This window comes from Hippocampus guttulatus, chromosome 21 (genome assembly GCF_054856545.1).
Source record: "Hippocampus guttulatus isolate MCC_2025c chromosome 21, RoL_Hgut_1.0, whole genome shotgun sequence".
Classification (NCBI taxonomy): domain Eukaryota; kingdom Metazoa; phylum Chordata; class Actinopteri; order Syngnathiformes; family Syngnathidae; genus Hippocampus; species Hippocampus guttulatus.
Window position 1 is genome coordinate 6,114,452 of NC_141281.1, and position 19,105 is coordinate 6,133,556.

The 19,105-nt window shown below is 44.0% G+C and overlaps 3 protein-coding genes across 4 annotated transcripts; 2 read left to right on the forward strand and 1 right to left on the reverse strand.

Moving 5' to 3' along the window:
* The first annotated feature begins 1,189 nt into the window (after nt 1-1,189).
* dph2 (diphthamide biosynthesis 2) lies at nt 1,190-9,317 on the forward strand. Of its 2 annotated transcripts, XM_086101353.1 has the most exons (8): nt 1,190-1,789; nt 2,242-4,959; nt 5,372-5,549; nt 5,636-5,748; nt 5,869-6,089; nt 6,424-7,089; nt 7,193-7,372; nt 7,486-9,317. In XM_086101353.1, exons 3-8 carry the CDS (start codon nt 5,400-5,402, stop codon nt 7,605-7,607), a joined length of 1,452 nt encoding a protein of 483 aa, XP_085957479.1. In that variant the 5' UTR covers nt 1,190-1,789; nt 2,242-4,959; nt 5,372-5,399; the 3' UTR covers nt 7,608-9,317. The 2 variants fall into 2 exon arrangements, with proteins under 2 accessions (XP_085957479.1, XP_085957478.1); XM_086101352.1 differs by lacking the exons at nt 1,190-1,789; nt 2,242-4,959 and having other exon boundaries at nt 5,078-5,549.
* ncf2 (neutrophil cytosolic factor 2) lies at nt 7,408-12,595 on the reverse strand. The gene is made up of 16 exons (XM_086101355.1): nt 11,682-12,595; nt 11,399-11,481; nt 11,204-11,312; nt 10,905-11,039; nt 10,651-10,758; nt 10,500-10,559; nt 9,834-9,877; nt 9,544-9,685; nt 9,381-9,446; nt 9,231-9,285; nt 9,103-9,146; nt 8,293-8,441; nt 8,119-8,221; nt 7,899-8,019; nt 7,727-7,823; nt 7,408-7,585 (listed from the first exon to the last, which is right to left on the reverse strand). The coding sequence occupies exons 1-15, from the start codon at nt 11,853-11,855 to the stop codon at nt 7,738-7,740; spliced, it is 1,479 nt and encodes a 492-aa protein (XP_085957481.1). The 5' UTR covers nt 11,856-12,595; the 3' UTR covers nt 7,408-7,585; nt 7,727-7,737.
* Nucleotides 12,583-18,951, forward strand: garem1 (GRB2 associated regulator of MAPK1 subtype 1). The gene is made up of 6 exons (XM_086101351.1): nt 12,583-12,934; nt 13,507-13,647; nt 13,834-13,964; nt 14,078-15,283; nt 15,360-15,514; nt 16,081-18,951. The coding sequence occupies exons 1-6, from the start codon at nt 12,814-12,816 to the stop codon at nt 16,934-16,936; spliced, it is 2,610 nt and encodes an 869-aa protein (XP_085957477.1). The 5' UTR covers nt 12,583-12,813; the 3' UTR covers nt 16,937-18,951.
* The last annotated feature ends 154 nt before the right edge of the window (nt 18,952-19,105 follow it).

Below are 19,105 nucleotides of genomic sequence, written 5' to 3' on the forward strand. Positions count from 1 at the left end.
AGAACGCCGTGTGTTTGGGGGCGGGGAAAAGTGGTTGACGGGGTTTAAAGCACCTGCTGCGGTGCGGGCCGCCTGGACAGAAGTTTCGGGACGCCTTGACGGAAGGTTTGGGACGCCACGCATCATCTCGTTGCTGGACTTTATAAATTGAACAATGCTCTTTGGAATGAGGTTGGAAATGCAGAGTTTGCCGCTGTCCCACGGATTGAGGTAGGAAATGCGTCGCGGTTGCCGGCGTTCCATGGCCATTTAAACATGTGTGCACACAAGGGGTGGGAAGTCTTATCAATGCATTGGTTGATGAAGGGGTTGTTGTGCAAACTTGGTTCGGGTCGTTCGACCTGTCGTAATGCGTTGACTGTCGGTTACAAAATCTTAAAAGTACAAAAGTTGGGTTCATATGATGGAGGGGTCAATGTGGACTCCTTGTCAAATGCGAGTGTTCTGGCTATCAACGCTGTGGCCGGTGACACCGCATGCAAATGAGGGGTAAAAAAAAATCCGCTTTGGCGTTCGCTGATGCACAAAATGGCAGAAAGGCACAACTATCGGTTTCGGGAAAACAATACAAGGTTTTTTGCAAGGTGGTAATATTAGAGAGATTTGAAAAATCTCTCGATGGGTTCGTTGAAATGTGTGGTGAAAAAGGTTGCACGCAATACTTTTCAAGGTAGGAGGTAATTACAGACATTTGAAAAATCTCTCGATGGGTTTGTTGAAATGTGTGGTGAAAAAGGTTGCACGCAATACTTTTCAAACGACTTATGACCTGACATGGACTGTGACAATAAAAAAAGGTGGACACAATTCAATGGAAAAAAAAAACAAGGGTGTCAAAAGAAAATACTAATGGTGATTGGGAAAACGTGTCTGGTATTGCGAATCACGGTGGTATTCGTCACAATGACATATACACACAAAATTAGAGGTTGGGGACAATGTCCGTACTGTGGGCAAGTCCAACCTATTCTGCTCTACAAATGGATGCAAAAAGGGGGACACTTGCAACACGAGTGTTTGGGTATCTTCAGAGGAAACGTACAATGGGAATGGCAAACTGGAATCCAAAGGAACCGCTCTCATTGCAGAGCAAGCACACCACTTTACACTAATACGAAACGGACCTCAAATGCAAACTTGCTCTCATGCGCCAGCTGGTGGCAGGAGCTCTCATTTTGGACAAACAAAACTAAGTGGATGCTTGAAAGGAAACTTGCACACTGGAGCAACAGGAACGGCAAACTGGAATCAAAAGGAACTGCTCTCATTGCAGAGCAAGCACACCGCACCGAATACCAAACTGACTTCAAATGCAAACCTGCTCTCATGCACCAGCTAATGGCAGGAGCTCTCATTCTGGACAAACAAATCAGGAAGTTGGATGCTTGTCAATGCTCTGAACCAAATGGCGGAGGGAAATTAACTCGCAACATGGGTAACACAGCAAAAGGAGGATGGCTCACTTCAACAAAGTGAAAAGCAAAAGCTGGATCTGCAACCAAAACAACCTGGAAAACAAATCTTGATGGAACAGCAAACACGGGTTTTGCCAAAAAGCCGGAGACACCCTGTGGCTGGAAAAGGTGGTTAACACTGTGGTGGTTATCCAACACGAGCTCAGTGCACGCTTCATTGGGGATTTTGGTCATTGGTTCCTCTATTGGGAAATGTTGGAGGCAAGAGTAGAACGAAAGGAACTGGGGTTGAAAAGCTATGGATCACAGCAAAGAATGGGGAGGAAATAAATGGACCATGTCTTCAGGCGCTTGGTTTTTATGACTCGATCAAGGTAAGATCTCACTCTCTTAAAGCTTTGTCACTTAGAGGTCATAATTCCAGTGCCTGTACAGTACAGTACTTGCAATAACGAAAGGGGGCATTAACTTATATTCTGAAACGAGGTTGAACCGGTAGTGTAAGGACTACCTGAAAAGCCATATATATATTGGTTGGGTCCCTCATATTTGCTAAATGTAACATTTTTGGCGAACTTGATGCCATTTAATTTTGCCCAGTGCTGCCCAACACTTTGAACGCTATTAGTAGTAAATGATATGCGTTGTGTGTAAGTCTGAATTTACGGAGTGAAGTAAACTTGCAGCAAAGCTAATGTTAGAAACGGGATATATGGAATTGATATTAAGCATCATGACTATATGCTTTGAAGTTCATGCTAAGGTTACAATTCGATGGCGTGAAGATCGTTTGATTGGCATGTTGTTATGAATGGCTCGTTTTAAGCAACTGCTCATGCATGGGACGCCATGACGGAAGAGACAAAGCAGGTTAAAGTTGCCTCTGGTCTCATCACTCGATTTTCTGGACAGCGCACTTTGGATTGAGGTAGGAGATGCAGAGCTTGCCTCTGTTACATGGATTCAGGTAGGAGACGCGACACGCTTACCGCTGTTCCATCGCGATCTAAATATGTGTGCATACAAGGGAAATGTTATCAATGCATTGGTTGATGACGAAATTGTTGAGCAAACCTTTGGTTGGGGTTGTATTACGTGCCGTAATGTGTTGACTGTCACTTACAGAATCTTAAGGTCCAAAAGTTGGGTTCAATGTGGACTCTTTGTCAAATGTGAGTGTTGAGGCTCTTCAAAGCTGTGGCCGATGACTCCGACATGCAAATGAGGGGTCAAACGTTCTGCTGTGGGCTTCGCTGATGCACACAATGGCAGAAAAGCACAACTATCGGTTTCGGGAAAACAATCCAAGGTTTATTGCAAGGTGGTAATATTACAGAGATCTGAAAAATCTCTCTATGGGCTCGTTGAAATGTGTGGTGAAAAAGGTTGCACGTAAAACTTTTCAAGGTAGGAGACGCGGCGCGCTTCCCGCCATTCCATTGTGATATAAATATGTGTGCATACAAGGGAAATGTTATCAATGCATTGGTTGATGATGAAATTGTTGGGCAAACGTTTGGTTCGGGTTGTATTACGTGCCGTAATGTGTTGACTGTCACTTACAGAATCTTAAGGTCCAAAAGTTGGGTTCAATGTGTACTCTTTGTCAAATGTGAGTGTTGAGGCTCTTCAAAGCTGTGGCCGATGACTCCGACATGCAAATGAGGGGTCAAACGTTCTGCTGTGGGCTTCGCTGATGCACAAAATGGCAGAAAAGCACAACTATCGGTTTTGGGAAAACAATACAAGGTATATTGCAAGGTGGTAATATTAGAGATTTGAAAAATCTCTATGGGTTTGTTGAAACGTGTGGTGAAAAAGGTTGCACGTAATACTTTTCAAGGTAGGAGGTAATTACAGAGATTTTTCAAATCTCTCGATGGGCTCATTGCAATGTGTGGTGAAAAAGGGTGCTCGCAATACTTTTCAAGGTCGGAGACGCGGCAGGCTTACCGCTGTTCCATCGCGATCTAAATATGTGTGCATACAAGGAAAATGTTATCAATGCATTCTTGGATGATGAAATTGTTGTGCAAACTTTTGGTTCGGGTTGTACTACGTGCCGTAATGTGTTGACTGTCACTTACAGAATCTTAATGTTCAATGTGGACTCCTTGTCAAATGTGAGTGTTCTGGCTATTCAAAGAAGTGTCCGGTGACTCCGACATGCAAATGAGGGGTCAAACGTTCTGCTGTGGGCTTCGCTGATGCACACAATGGCAGAAAAGCACAACTATCGGTTTCGGGAGAACAATACAAGGTTTACTGCAAGGTGGTAATATTACAGAGATTTGAAAAATCTCTCTATGGGTTCATTTAAATGTGTGGTGAAAAAGTTTGCACAGAATACTTTTCAAGGTAGGAGGTAATTACAGAGATTTGAAAAATCTCTCTCTGGGTTCGTTGAAATGTGTGGTGAAAAGGTTGCACGCAATACTTTTCAAACTATTTATGACCTGACATGGACTGTGACAATAAAAAAGGTGGACACAATTCAATGGAAAAAAACATCGGTGTCAAATGAAAATACTGATGGTGATTGGGAAAACGTGTCTGGTATTGCGAATCACGGTGGTATTCATCACATGACATACACACACAAAATCAAAGGTGGGGGACAATGTCCATACTGTGGGCAAGTCCAACTTATTCTGCTCAAATACAAATGGATGTAAAAAGTGGGACACTTGCAACACGAGTGTTTGGGTATCTTCAAAGGAAATGTACACTGGAACAATGGGAATGGCAAACTGGAATCCAAAGGAACCGCTCTCATTGCAGAGCAAGCACACCACACTCATACTAAACAGACTTCACATGCAAACTTGCTCTCATGCACCGGCTGGTGGCAGGAGCTCTCATTTTGGACAAACAAAACAGCAAGTGGATGCTCGAAAGGAAACTTGCACACTGGAGTAACAGGAATGGCAAATTGGAATCAAAAGGAACCACTCTCATTGCAGAGCAAGCTCACCGCACCTAATACTAAAAAAAAACTTCAAATGCAAACTTGCTCTCATGTACCAGCTGATGGCAGGAGCTCTCATTTTGGACCAACAAAACCGTAATGCTCTTGTCAATGCTCTTAACCAAACGGCAAAGGAATGTGAACCCGCAACATGGGTAACACAGCAAAAGGAGGATGGCTCACTTCAACAAAGTAAAAAGCAAAAGATGGATGTGCGACCAAAACAACCTGGAAAACAAATCTTGATCCAAATGATCGATGCAGAGAGCATTGTTGTTGTTTTTTTGTGTTGTATTTTACTTTAACTGTTTTGTGAAGCGCTTGTTCCAGCTGCAGCTCTTGTGAAAGCGCTATATAAATCAGGATGTATTGTATTGGGGCAAAAAGTGTTTTCTCAATGTTGTGTTCAATGCAAAATAACAGCGATTCCAGGTTGATTCAGGAGCATCATGCAATGCTATGAGCCATAGAGACAACAGGAGACTGTCCCAAGGAGATGAGCTCAAGCTTTAAAAGCTGTGGATATTGTTGTCGATTATCATGGGAGAACTACAACTGAATTCTCAGCAACAGCAGGTAGGTGTATATTGATTTTTGGACCTCAGTAATCGAGCGTGCCTGTACAGTACAATACTATACTTGCACTAACCAAGGGCGCAAGTGGTTTTATTTTGAAACGACGTTGAACCGGAAGTGTAAGGACTTCCTGAAAAGCCACATCGCTTTGGGAACATGTGTTTGATCAAACGAATTTAGTGCGCTTTAACTTTACCCAGAAATGTCAAACTGTTCGAACGTTCTTTGTAGTAAATGATGCGCATTGTGCCACAAGTGGGAGTAAATTTTGCTTAGCTGCAAGCTAACTTTAGAAACCGGATTTAAGTAATTTATATTATGCGTCACTTAAACGATGTACTACGGTTAAAATTCGATGTCGTGAAGACCGTATGTTAACAGATTCGTTGTTGTGTATGTGCCATTTTCACAGGAGCTGTTTTAAGTACAGTAGTGTAGTCATGGCGGATGCGTTCAGCAGCAGCTCGGAAAATGTGATCAAGCGTCAGGTTGACGTCCAAGAAACGAGGAAAACTCCTAAGGGAGAACTTGATGACTTGTATCAAATTCAGAAAACCTGCGACTTTGTCTCTCAGAATCACTTCAAGAAGGTGGGGGGACCCTTACATAACCTGCATGTTTAGCAATACACCAACGAGACTTCAATATAGCCTGCCCACTCTCTCTCATTTCCTAGGTTGCGCTGCAGTTTCCTGATGAACTCCTGCACGAATCGAGCGCAATTGCATCCGAGATTGAAAGAATTACTCAAGTGAAGGTGTTCATTCTGGGAGACACATCCTATGGCAGGTAATTGATTTTTTTTAATCGTCTTGATGGAATCCATTTGAGTTTTTACGTTTAGGTTGTTTTTTTAATATCTCTTCCCTCCCCCCCACTACCCCATTTGGTGTGTTTTGGTTTGGTCAGTTGCTGTGTGGATGAGGTGGCAGCAGAGCACGTTGGAGCCGACTGTATGGTGCACTACGGCCGAGCCTGCCTGAGCCCTTCCAAACGCCTGCCCCTCATGTACGTCTTTGAGAAAGCAAGCATAGACGTGGACAAGTGCGCCTCGGTCTTCAGAGAACTGTATACTGACACACAGGCCCCCATCCTCATCCTGTATGATGTCAGATACACGCATGCTATTGGTAAGCACACAGATGGAATTCATCGCAGTGGATCTGTGCGTGATTGAAATGTGGTTAAACAGTAATTTAAAGTCTTTATTTTTGTCATGTATGAGTTGGCAGAAGATACTTGGCCTCGGTTATGGTCGGTGTAGTGGATGTTAAGCCAAAAAGAAAAGCATTCCGTGTTGATGCATAGTTGTGTACTGAAGTGTAATGTTGACAATCTTGTTTGTGGATGGTGTGGTTCACTAACTGTATCATGTATTTGCATATATTTTCAAAATGCAAATGGGTTGACCTTGTCAAAAATGCAGGATGGTTACCCTCGTAACTGATTTTTCTCCCTCCTCAGATAATCTAGTGACACTGTTGTGTGAAGACTATCCAAATGTTGTTTCTTCACAACTTGTGGTGGAAGGCGAGCAGTGTTACAGCCACGGCCGGAGCGAAAGAGAGCCTGACGCAGAGCAGCCCAGCATTCACTTTGGAAGGCAGTTTTCCTTGAAGAGCGGACTGAGCATTGAGGATCACAATGTGTTCTACATCGGCCAAGACGGGCCAACCTTGCGAAACTTCATGATGACGTGGAATCGCTGCTCCTTCTCCTCCTTCGACCCCGTGACATCTGCAGGGAGGCTCGAGTCGGCCGGCGTCAACCGCGCACTGATGAAGCGCTTCTATGCTATCGAGAGGGCGAAGGATGCCAACGTGGTGGGCATCTTGGTGGGCACTCTTGGTGTGGCCAACTACCTGACTATCATCCAGCAGCTGAAAGAGACAATCCGCAGCGCCGGCAAGAAGAGTTACTTGTTCGCCATGGGGAAGCTCAACGTGCCCAAGCTTGCCAACTTTCTGGAAATTGACATTTTTGTTTTGATTTCGTGTCCGGAGAACTCTCTATTGGACTCCAGTGAGTTCTACCGACCCGTGGTGACGCCGTTCGAGATGGAAGTGGCCTGCAACAGGAATAGGGAGTGGTCCGCGGAATACGTCACTGACTTTCGACATCTCCTGCCAGGTTTGAATCCATTTTTTAGACTTCAAAGCATCACCTTTTGAGTGTAACCTTTGTCTTCAGTCTATCTAATGTTTCTTCATGGCTGCCACAATTTTGTCTCCAGGTGGACACAGTTACGTACCTTTGGCAGAGGGGCAGGAGGACTCCGACGAGACGGATGTATCTTTAATCACCGGGGCTCTGAGGAGCAACAAGCTGGACTGCAATCACGCAAACTCCCCGTTTGGCTCTTCACTTGTCCTGAGGAACCAGACGATGACTGTGGCCAACAGCAACTCTGCCGGTACATGTCATTTCAAACACAAGAAGACGCGTTGATGTTTTTGTCCTGTGTTTATTGTCGCAATCTTGCTGTACAAAGTGAAAGCACACTCAAGTGTTCACTCTCTTTTTCAGCATCGTTTTTGGCGAGTCGGAGCTGGCGCGGCTTGGAGCAGAAGTTGGGGGAGACGCCCGTGGAGAAAGCCGTGGAGGGTAGGAGGGGCATCGCTATCGCCTATGAAGAAGAAGGAGCTTAGTGGCAACATGTATGACATTTCTTCAAAGTGATTTAACTTATCAGTGACTTTAAGGAGACATAACGTGGGGAAAGTGACTTTATCCTTTAAGCATCCCGCCCCTGAAGTTGTCCATTTACATTTGCAAGCATCACTGGTCATTCACTTTCTCCACAAAGGAAGCAGGAAAGATGCCAGTGTTCCCATTAGAATGTCCTTCCAACCAGTCCTGGTTAACTGCAGTGGGGAGAGACAAAAGCATTACATCATGTCTGATCAGTTAAAAACATGTTGAAAGGGATGGTTTCTCACTCTTAGAGATGAGTGTGATTTTATCCCCCTGATTGAAACCAAGGTCCTCGGGATTTGTTGACTCATAGGAGTGAAGTGCCACCAGAACAGTCTCATTGTTCTGCGGATTTTCTGCAGTTTGCTGAACAACAACATGCAGTTAATTTATCCTCATCCTTGCGGATGACGTGTACCCTTTATTTGAAGTTTTGGGAGCAATAAAAGTTATTAATATACTTACTTCTTTTGTATGACACCACAATGTGATGTGCTTGTTTTGAGCGTTCCAAATACTCTCCATATCTGTATTGTCATTCAAGGCATTTGTTGCATCTGACGCTAACCTACATGGAACACTAATTTGTAAGCACGGACACTGACGGAATCATGTATCTATTCATGTTGTGTACCTTACCTCAGTGTGACTGACGAGGGAGAGCGGTTGAGTTTTTTACTGATCTTTTCGATCAGTGTCTCGTAAGTGGAGCCACTCGCTAGTGACACTGCAAAGTTGAATTTGTAATACACTTTGACAATACACAAGTTGTCCGCAGTCTGAGCTTCCTGAAGCGAGGACACAATTATTTTGGGAAGTGTTCATTTTTCTTTTTTATTATTTTTTAAATATTTTTTTCTTTTACTGTATTGGCCCAAATATAACACGGCCCTGATTATAAGACGACCCTTACTTTTTCAAGACTCGTTTGAAAAAAGACTTTTTGAACACCAAATCTATTTAAATGAAATTAATACAGAAAACAATTGCAGTACGTCTGAAACAAATGATTATAACACTATATTTGAGAGAAAAAGCATGTTATTTTGCCTCATTCTAATCTAAAATGCAATCACATTCGTAAATGAATGGCTTCTGGTGTTTGAAATGTAAATTACATCATAACTTCTCCTCGGCTGCCGGTTAACCTGGCCGATCTATTATTTTCTTCTTACCGCTATTTTTTTATTTTTCTTCTTCATGCTACTATTTTTATTCTTCATGGCAGGGGGTCACTTTGGCCTGGGGTGTCAAGTTCAGCATTTGCTTCATTGATATCTGGCGTCATCTAGCGTCGTGAATGGGTATAATGTCTAGACCCTCAATATAAGACGACCCCCACTTTTTCAGTCTTATTTCAATGCAAAAAACACCATCTTATATTCGGGCCAATACGGTATTTTATTTTCCTTTTTTTTTTCTTTTGATTTTTTTTTTCTTACAGCATACCCTCTGTTGGAAGTCTTGACTGCTGCTTTCCCCACGAAAAAGACCTTGAAAAAATTTCATGTGTGAGCATTTTTTTTCCATTACCAAACCGCGTTTATTTTGTCAATTTGTTGTCTAATAACATGTACCTTGTTTCCTTTCGGGCCTGGTTGGTGGTACCCGACTTGGAGGTTCTAATAGTTGCTGTTTTCCAATAAACATGGACCAGAAAATAATGAGGCTTTGTTATTCAACAGTGTCCATTACAGGTTTTGAATATGATAGCAAAGGGGCCTCACGTTCTTCTGCTGACCGCCCAAGGACATCTCCAAATGTTCCAGGTAATTGTAAGGAACAAGTCCTTTCTGTGTTTAAATCATAGTTGGAATCTTATTTTAATTTTTTTTAAGGCATGTGGATTTTTGGTAGAGTATGAGGGAGAGAGAGAGGCAGCAAACTTACTCTTCCGTTGAAAAGAACTGAAGCCCAGTTGTCCGAACCTTTCTGCAGGACAAAAACAATGTTGCCCGGGACAACCGCCAGCTCATCACTCGTCTCGGGAATAAACTCATAGCGCACAATATGAGGGTCTCCTTCCAAAGCTCTGAAGAGAGGTCAGAATGCATTTGGCATAAGAAATGCATTATCAGCACATTCGTTAAATAAAAGGCTCGTCTTTGCCATTTGGCTTATACTTTGTTGAGATGATGATGCTTAAATTAGATGCTTAAAAAAAAAGTTCACATTTTTACCTTAGAACCTCGGGCTCCTTCGGACCTGAAGGTTCTTGTTCAACCTATAAGCAGGGGAAAAAAAAGTCACATTAGTTCAACAATTTTGCATGTTTTTACTATTTCAAAAAGTGCCGTATAGAGGAATCTAATCTTGTCACATAGAGTATTATGGTCATACAGTTGCAAGAAAAAAAAAAGTGAAGCCTTTGGAAATGCATAGATTTCTGCATAGTCTCAAAAGCTCCTGAACTCTTTAAAAAAATATTGCTAAAAAGTTTGCAAAAGAAGTTCCACAACACTGCTGACAAGCTATTGTGTGGAACGATGAAAGCAAATTTGTGTTGTTTGGAAGTGCATGTTGCTATCAAAACTTCATCCTAACTGTGAAATGTACTGTAGTTGATGGGGCATCACGGTATGGATCTGCTTTGCTACTTCATGACCTGGACATATTCCTATCAACAATGGCCAATGAATTCACAATACTTTTTGCTGGCAAGCTTAAACTATCAGTCTGCCATTTGAAGCTTGATAGATGATGGGAGGTGCAACATAACACAGTCAGAGTCCTGACTTCAACCCTAAAAAAGAAAACATTTTGTCCAGGTAATTCCAAAGTCTTCACACTTTTTCTTGCAACTTACAGTTCATAAAATGCCAAAGAGTTTGCTTAGTTTGCATTACATGTGGCTGTAAAGGGGCAAATCCAGAGAAGTGATCCTGGGGAACAACGGAAGCAACCACCTAAAAGTACCCAAGATATGCAAAATCAATGGCCAATGAAGCTCCGGTTTGCAGTTTTTGTTTTTCAATTGGTCCATAGAGGATGGATTACCTTGGCTTTTCCCAAGTAGTCCTTTTTCTCCAGTTCAGCAACATAGTGTTTGTTCGGCCGAAACAGCACAGCGGAAGGAAACTCGACTGCTTGAAAAACTTTTTGTTTCTGGTGATGAAATGCAAGCAATATTTACAAAGGTTAGCTCATCTTCTTTTCTTATTGTTAAACAGATGGGGGTTGCGATCAAACGCTATAAAAATATAGTATGTATCTCATGATTGAGTCCCAGAGACCAACATATCTGAACAGACCAGGGTTGACTGCATAGCTCTGTCGATGATGCTGAGCTTGGCATCAGTCTTGTATTCGAGAGCCTTCGCTAGGTTCTTCTGGGCCTTTTCCCACTGACCCAAGTGAGCCTCCGCCAGGGCCATGTTGTGCAGGACCTGGCGAGCGACAACTTTCGGAGCTTTTGAAATGCCCTTGCAGCGTGATTATAACATTGAAGAAAGTTTCAGGGGCAAAAGTCTTAAAAATGTAATGATCAAAAATGTCACCTTCGGGTGGAGGTTATTGGATGCAAACTCATATTCGAGTGACACAGTCTTACCTCACATGCATATAACTTGTATCTGAGCCCAAGCACTTTGTAATCTATCAACTGGTTGCCCCGCAGAGCCTTGAAGGCAAGGTGGAAATCACCAACACTTTCTTCATACCTTGAAGGCAACACATCAGGTTTGTTACTAAAAGGAACATTGGAATGGAAAGTATTGCAGTTATCTAAGTTATAAGCAAGACTCGCCGGTTCTGTTTGTAAAAGGTGATTCCTCTTTGAAAGAAGGCGACCGCCAAATGCTCGTCCTTGCATATGCTGCAGTCAAAGGCCTGAGACCAAGACAAATCACGCGTTACTTCCTTCGGAACAAATGAGAAACTACTTCTTCTTTTTTAGTGACTTGCACTTTCAATCTATAGAATATCATGTAGTTCAATTTCAAATTAAACAACCCAGATTTTACAAAATAAATCTGCTTTTCTAATAAAATGGATATTAATAATTATTTATTTATAAACAGACTCATTACCTTTTCAGCAGCATCCAGGTTTTGGTTGAGAAGCTGGAGGCAACCGATGTTGAAACAAATTTTGGAGTTTGGCTCTTGGATGTCCAAGAAAATTCTGAGTGCTTCAGTCAAATCGCTTCTGTCCACACACGTTATAGCATCGTCCCACTGGCGCAGTGTGTCCAAAAAAGACATTGTTAGTCACAGGGTAGGACTACACTCTGTGATCACACAGCAAATGAAGGAAGCTCCTCTGCTGTAGATCAGGAAGTGATGACATTCATAGTTGGCACACAGAACTACACCATCACTACGCTTGCCAAATTGCAACAATTCATATCTTAAGGGGACAGACTATGGAAAATTATATTTTGTGTGCACCCAAGTCGTGCCACGTTAACAAAATAGTAAAACATGTACAAAGAAGAGAGCACTAATTAGAACGATTAGCTTGATGTCACTTCAGCTCACTTTTTTCCCCTCTTCCTCGGTTTTAGCAATCAGATTGCATTTACTGTATGTTGAGTCAACTTCAGAGAATAAGTGCAGTATGTTTGTGATAAAAATAAATGATTTAACAAGTTCAAGAAAGACAAATCAACAAAATCACATGACCCCAAAACAGCCAAAGTACAATTTTTCTCTCAGAACAGTTTATATATTTTATGCAAAGTAATTTGAGGTCAGAATATATTCCAATCAAAGCTCTTGCTTCAGTTTAATTTCCTGCATGAACACATGACCAGTTTGTTTTGCCTGATTTTGAACTCTAAATATCTAAAGATATAAAAATTAAATATTTTACGCTATATCATCGCAACAACAACTAAACATTTCACCGAAACGTGCGTGTGAGTGAGAGCCACTAAACCAATCTTTTATTTTGTAATACAAATTACGCATTTCCGTTATTCATCCGGCTGTAGATTGTAACTAAACAAACATGGCTCTGCTTAATGATTAGATTACGGATTTCAATGGCTCGTAAAGAGATGAATAGGCAATATTATGTAAAAACCAAGAGACATCGTGCCAAGTATAAAGCCGTAAATGGAGTGTCGATGCAATCGTTGGTTTTATGAGCGCTGCGTAGCCTTGTGTGACCGTGTTTACACGTAGCTAGCCCTTCTGTGGGCTAATGTAAGCTAGCAAGATGGACCTTGGAACAATGTTGTACAACAATTTAAAAGATGTTACGTGGAGTACGACAGCCTTGCCATTAGATCAACTTGTCAATGCATATAGGTTGCCTCAAATCGTCAAGCTGGACAACGGTCAGTCACTTTTTTTTTTGGACGCTGCAAAGTCTTTGGAGCTAACTATCTTTTGCTTGCTACGAACTGCGACTTGTATTTGTGCCATTGCGAACAGTTGTCGCCTATATTGTGGAGATTGCGTTTGAATTACTGCCCAAGTTAGGGGCACGCACGGCAAAGCCTTGCAAATAAGGTACTATTGCTGTGTGAGGATGTCAGTGCAAAGACATGATTGTTGATGGCAGATGCATTTGGACGATTTGCAACACTTGGAGATTGCACAGATTTTATTGCCCAGGGATGGCAAGTATGCACAAAACGGGATTAAGTCACCCCATACCGTGTAGTGCCGATTATCATTAGAGCAGCTGAATATACAAGTGCACTGTAACATTACTCAGTTTGAATATTAACACTGCACTTAATGTGCATATGAAACTAAAGCTTTTGTTATATTTTAGATATTGCAAGGGTGTTAAAGTGAATCTTAAGGTCTTGGGACAAACCACTCAAAATGTGTCATTGCAACGAATAACAATTGGTCCTTGGGTGTAAATGACATTTTTTTAAACCCCCCTCACCCATTCCAGGCCAGTTGGTTGAAGGGCTTCGAGACAATGACTACCTCTTGATTCATTCCTGTCGTCAGTGGACAACTATTACTGCTCACAGTCTCGATGAAGGACACTATGTGATTGGACCTAAAATAGAAATTCCTGTTCACTATGAAGGTAAGACATCTAAAGTGACACATCCCACGAGAGGAAAATCCCTCAAATTTGGCCCGATGCTCACTATGTGTGTATCCCGCTGAAGCTGTTTGGCATTCCTGGTAAATTGCCGCATCATTGGCATAGACAAAAGACAGCCAGTAGATTTGGCATGTTTTCCACCCCCTCCCATCACCCCCAATTCAGGTCAGTTTAAGCTGCTGGAACAGGATCGAGATGTCAAGGAACCTGTGCAATACTTCAACAGTGTGGAAGAAGTGGCCAAAGCGTTTCCTGAAAGGGTCTACGTCATGGAAGAAATCACGTTCAATGTAAAGGTACGGCTAATCTTTCAAACGGGATAATTGCGGTGTAGCGGGGTGAGAACGTTTATGAAGTGATTGGCCGTAAATACAATTCCTAATGGTTGCACTGTGTGGTTTCTTGTTAGATGGCTTCAGGGGAATGCAACGAAGACACTGAAGTCTACAATATAACACTAAGCACCGGCGACGAGCTGACATTGATGGGCCAAGCCGAGATCCTCTACGCCAAGACGTCCAAAGAGAAATCCAGATTCAACACCATTTTTAAAAAGATCGGGAAGCTGAACTCCATCAGCAAGATGGGTCGAGGCAAGATGCCCTGCTTGATCTGCATGAACCACCGCACCAACGAGAGCATCAGCTTGCCTTTCCAGTGCAAAGGTCGCTTCAGCACGTGCAGCCCGCTGGAGCTTCAGATGCAGGACGGCGAGCACACCATTCGAAACATTGTGGAGAAAACGCGGCTGCCGGTCAACGTCACGGTGCCCGGCGCGCCGCCCCGCAACCAGCACGACCTCCACCTCATCCGGGAAGGCCACCGCTACAAACTGGTCAACATTCAGACCAAGACGGTGGTGGTGTGCTGCGTCCTGCGCAGCAACAAAATCCTCCCCGTCCATTTTCCTTTCCACGTGGCCCTGCCTCGCTTTATTGTTCCGGAGGAGCTGCTGCAAGGCGAGCTGTGGCTGGACACCATGGTGCATCGCTGGTTCTCCTTCTGCCAGGAGCAGTTCGACATCGACGACTACTCGCGCGCTGTGCGGGATGTGCGGACGGACTGGAACGACGAAGGCAAGAGCCCCAAGAAGCAGAGCGGCGGCAACGGCAACTGCTGCGGCGGCGGAACCTCCAACGGGTGTCCCAACAGCACGCAGATGCCCAGCTCGTTAACGTACGCCCGGGACGAACTGACGCAGTCCTTCCACCGGCTCTCGGTGTGCGTGTACGGCAGCAACCTGCACGGCAACAGCGAGGTCAACTTGCAGGGCTGCATGAGCCTCAGCGGCGATTGGGCACTTCTGCCTTCCGACAGCATTCCGACAGAGCCGGCGGAAAACGAAAGCTTTTCCGCCGAAATGTTGGACTGCCCCAACCAGCAGGCGTCCCTCATCAAGTCCGACGTTCCCTATGAGAAGCTGTGGTTGGACCAATTAAGAAGCCAGATCCCCAAGTCGTCTTTAACTGAGGGCGGTCAAGCCCTCAACAACGGCTGCGCTACGACGACGGCGACGGCGGCATCGCAGTCTTACCCGCTCGCGTGCCCCCTTGGCCCAGTGACCATTCCCGATGTGGCACTCACGCCGCCGCCAGTTCCACCCAAATCTGAAGCCGTGAGTATCACCCGCTCATCTCAGCGTAACACTCGTCAGGCCGCGCCTCTCTAAGCCACGTGTCATCAATTTCTAGGTGAAAGAAGAATGCCGCCTATTGAACGCCCCGCCGATTCCACCGCGTAGTTTGAAACGGATGCCATCGGTGCCGCTGCTGTCCAAGCCTCGGCAGCAAGCCACCCGCTCGCCCAGTCCAACCCTTTCCTATTACTCTTCTGGGCTCCACAGCATGTAAGAAGGCGCATCATGATATGTTGTCATTCACAGGCGGTTTTTCCAAAGTGGTACAGGCCTCACAGGAAACTTCGGCTGTTGGGCTTTGTTTCAGGATGAAACCAAAAATGCCCTTTTTATTCTCCTTTCCTACTGGTCGGGACATTTGACACGGAACACTTTTCAATTTGGCCTATAAGGCGTCAAAACCCAAACTTACGCGCTCTGGCAGTGCTCACTCGTCATGTTGCGGCAGCACATCCCCAGAAAATGGGTCGACCGAGGGCGAGGGCACGCCGCACTCTGCTAAGTGCAGTGTGAAAAGGTCTTTCTTTCATTAACTCATAAATTCAGGCAGCAAATTCATTTATCAAATCCTTGTATCAGATCTCATTTCGGGGGATAAAAAAAAAATATTTCCCCATCTTCAAGTCCTTTGAATTTTACTGAGACCTTTCCACTCCTTGACAACCCAAATTGCGATAGTACGTTTTTGTTTCGTTTTATCTCAAATGTTGCTAATATTTAGCTCTGCCATTGTATCTAATCTAACTCCCCCACCCCTCCCACCCCCCTCTCAATAGTGGATCGTGCGAACAAGAGGCGTCTGACCCACAAGAAAAAAGCAGCGTGTGCTACCCGTGTAAGTGGTCCCACGCCGCCAGCGGCGAGCCAGGCGTCGCGTTGGCGAGCAGCAGCTTGCCGTCCGACGGAATGTCGTCCAGGTTGTCTTGGCCCAATAACTTCAGCGGAGGGGATTGTCGGGCTTTGGATGACTTTCTCCCAGCCGGCTCCCGCAGCTACTACAGTTACCCGCGAAACAGGTCCACGAGCAATCCCAAAACCTGCAGCCTGGTCGACTTTGACAGCCCGGAGCACGCGCGCGGCACCAAAAGCCTCAGGTTGCGGAACCAGTCTCCGAGCAAGTCCTGCACCAAATCCTCCGGTTCCAATTCGGAAATGTACAGAGACAAAGCGCCGGACGAAGGCAGCGCAAAGCAGAGGCTCTCTTGCCCCATCCTCCCGCCCAGGGCAGCAAAGTCAAACAGCATGAAGAGGAGTTCAGAGTTAGCATTGGGACCAGCCTGTGACAGTCAGCAGGACAGCTCCACTTCCTGTCTCGTTCAACAGAGGGAACAGGGAACACAAAACCCGAGTTCCACCTCCAACTGGGAAACCGCCAGCTCCATATCGGAGTCCCCCTCAGCACATTGGCAGCCCCCGCCAAGCCTGGCCGGCCTCTCCATCGAAGAGGTGTCCAAATCCTTGCGATTTATCGGCCTACCCGACGACATCACCTCCCTCTTTATTTCGGAGAAGATCGACGGGAACTTGTTACTGCAGCTCACCGAAGAGATTCTCTCCGAAGACTTCAAACTGAGCAAACTGCAGGTGAAGAAACTCATGCAGTTCATTAACGGATGGAGGCCCAAGATATGACTGCAGCCGAGACCGCCTTTGACAAACCGTACATGCTATGCACCCCTCAGCCACAACGTGACCTTGATCCGATTATCCAGTCACCACATTGCGTGCGTGTGTGGGGGTGGGGGCTTCCTTATCACTCTTCAAAATCTGTGACTGTTATTTGCAAACCAGATGGAACCATTTCGCACTTTTTATTGGGTCATTTTTCATGTGGGCAACATTGTTCCTTTTTGTCGTCTCTAGTGTTCTTGTCACCTTCAAGTTGTGGCCAACAAATGTAAGAAAAAAAGTGTAATCATTGATGTGACTGGCACAGGGAGCAAGATTATCTGCTAAAGAAACCAAATGATATGAGACTGCTATTTTGTGGGGGCATGCAAGGTGCAGGACAGCGTACAGGTTCTGCGCATCATAAGCAAACTATCTCCAGACCTGTTGATGGGGTGCACACATACTGATTTTGACCATCTTATTTATTTCTTATTTTATATTTTTTTATGTGAGATATTCCACGCACTACAAGAAAAAAGAAAGGTCTTCTTTCTGCTTTTAGGGCGGAGTGGACACAAACTGACACAATATTCAAAGAGAAGAGTTATAGCCTTTCATCGTGTGGTCACAGGAGAATCCTTCAGATTCATCTGAGAAAAGGCCTTTGGAGACTTTGATCAGACGAGGAGGAACAATAATTCTCTTCGGGCTTAATCAGAATGTGCATACCCCGCCTTCTGTTGCCACTTTCAGACAATTCACCTTTGCCACCTTCCTCATTTGCTCGAATGTAACCACGTTCCAATAACTCAAGCCCGAGGAGAAAAAACACTGAATGTCCATCATGTAGCGTTGGCCACGAGAACCCCATTGCGTTCTTTTATTTTTATTTTTTGTCAACTTGCAGATGTCTTCCAGTGCAATCGAATTAAGGGCTACTCGCAGATTTGAATACGATCATTTTGTTCTGTTGTCACGGCAGCGACGTTAACCGGAATTTGTACGGCAAGGTTTTTGTTTTTCTCGACATATTATCTTGAAGTGACGCTCACAACAGTACGAAGCTATGGATGGCTATCGATGAGCTTTCAGCAGTTTCTCGCCCACTCTGCCCTCTAACTGTGCCTTTTTACTACCAAACAATGATGAACCTCTTAAGCCAATGTCTCGCTCGAACTAACAATCAAAATATGCATCGCGCACTTTTACTGCCGTTACAGTTCAAGTAAGAACGTCAAACAAAGCTTCACTATCCCAAGATGGAATGCACTTCAAGCTTCTTTTTTTTTTTTATAAACTAAAATGGTACATCGTCATCATCAGTAGATTAAGTGTCCTGTGATGGGAAAAAAAAGAAATTTCATTTTGGCAAATTATTATTATTTTTTTTGTGCCAACGTCTTGGAATGAGAAACTTGACCATTAGTATTGTATGAGTGTATTTTATATGAGGAGTATTACGTCTACCCTACTAAAGTTACAAGAAAAAAAAAAGCCAGGATAAGAATGTTCCCCCCCAACACCCTCCAGAAAAAGGCAGCATTATGAAAAGTTTTTCAAGCAAAAACCTTGTATGTAACTCTTGTTCCTTGGCAATAATTTTTCATGTTGGACATCGCTTTGACCTTGCGCGCAAAACAACAAATACGTTGAGATTCCAAACGCCCCCTTGAGTGCGGTCGTTGTACTCCGTGATTTGTTACCTCATCTTCTCTGATGAAATAAAGATCCGTATCTTTACCACCCGTTCTTTGATCGAGTCTGATGTATTTCTGCGGTTCCTTTCCTCCTCGAATAGAGCGTAAACACAGGATCAACGTTTGCTTTCCCTTCGGTATTACATGCTTATTTTGACTTGTCTAATATGCACATGTACTAACGGAAAATGATTTTATTTTTTTTTTAATTTTGAAATTGCTTTCGTTTGCAAACTTGCCGTGGTTTATGGGTTCCGCAGCCACATATTTGTATATAAGATGAAATCCGAGCAGCCTCATTTCCATGACGGTTAATAAATGTCCATAGTAAGCAAGGTGCATTTTGCTGTTTCCTGAAGCCTTCAGTTGTCTTTCAACATACCGTACTTTGTTTCGCCATTGCTGATTGTATTACCCATGAAATGAATTAACAGTACTCTACACTTACCGGTGTTCTCTTGAGATGATGTAGGCACATTAGGTACACTAGCAC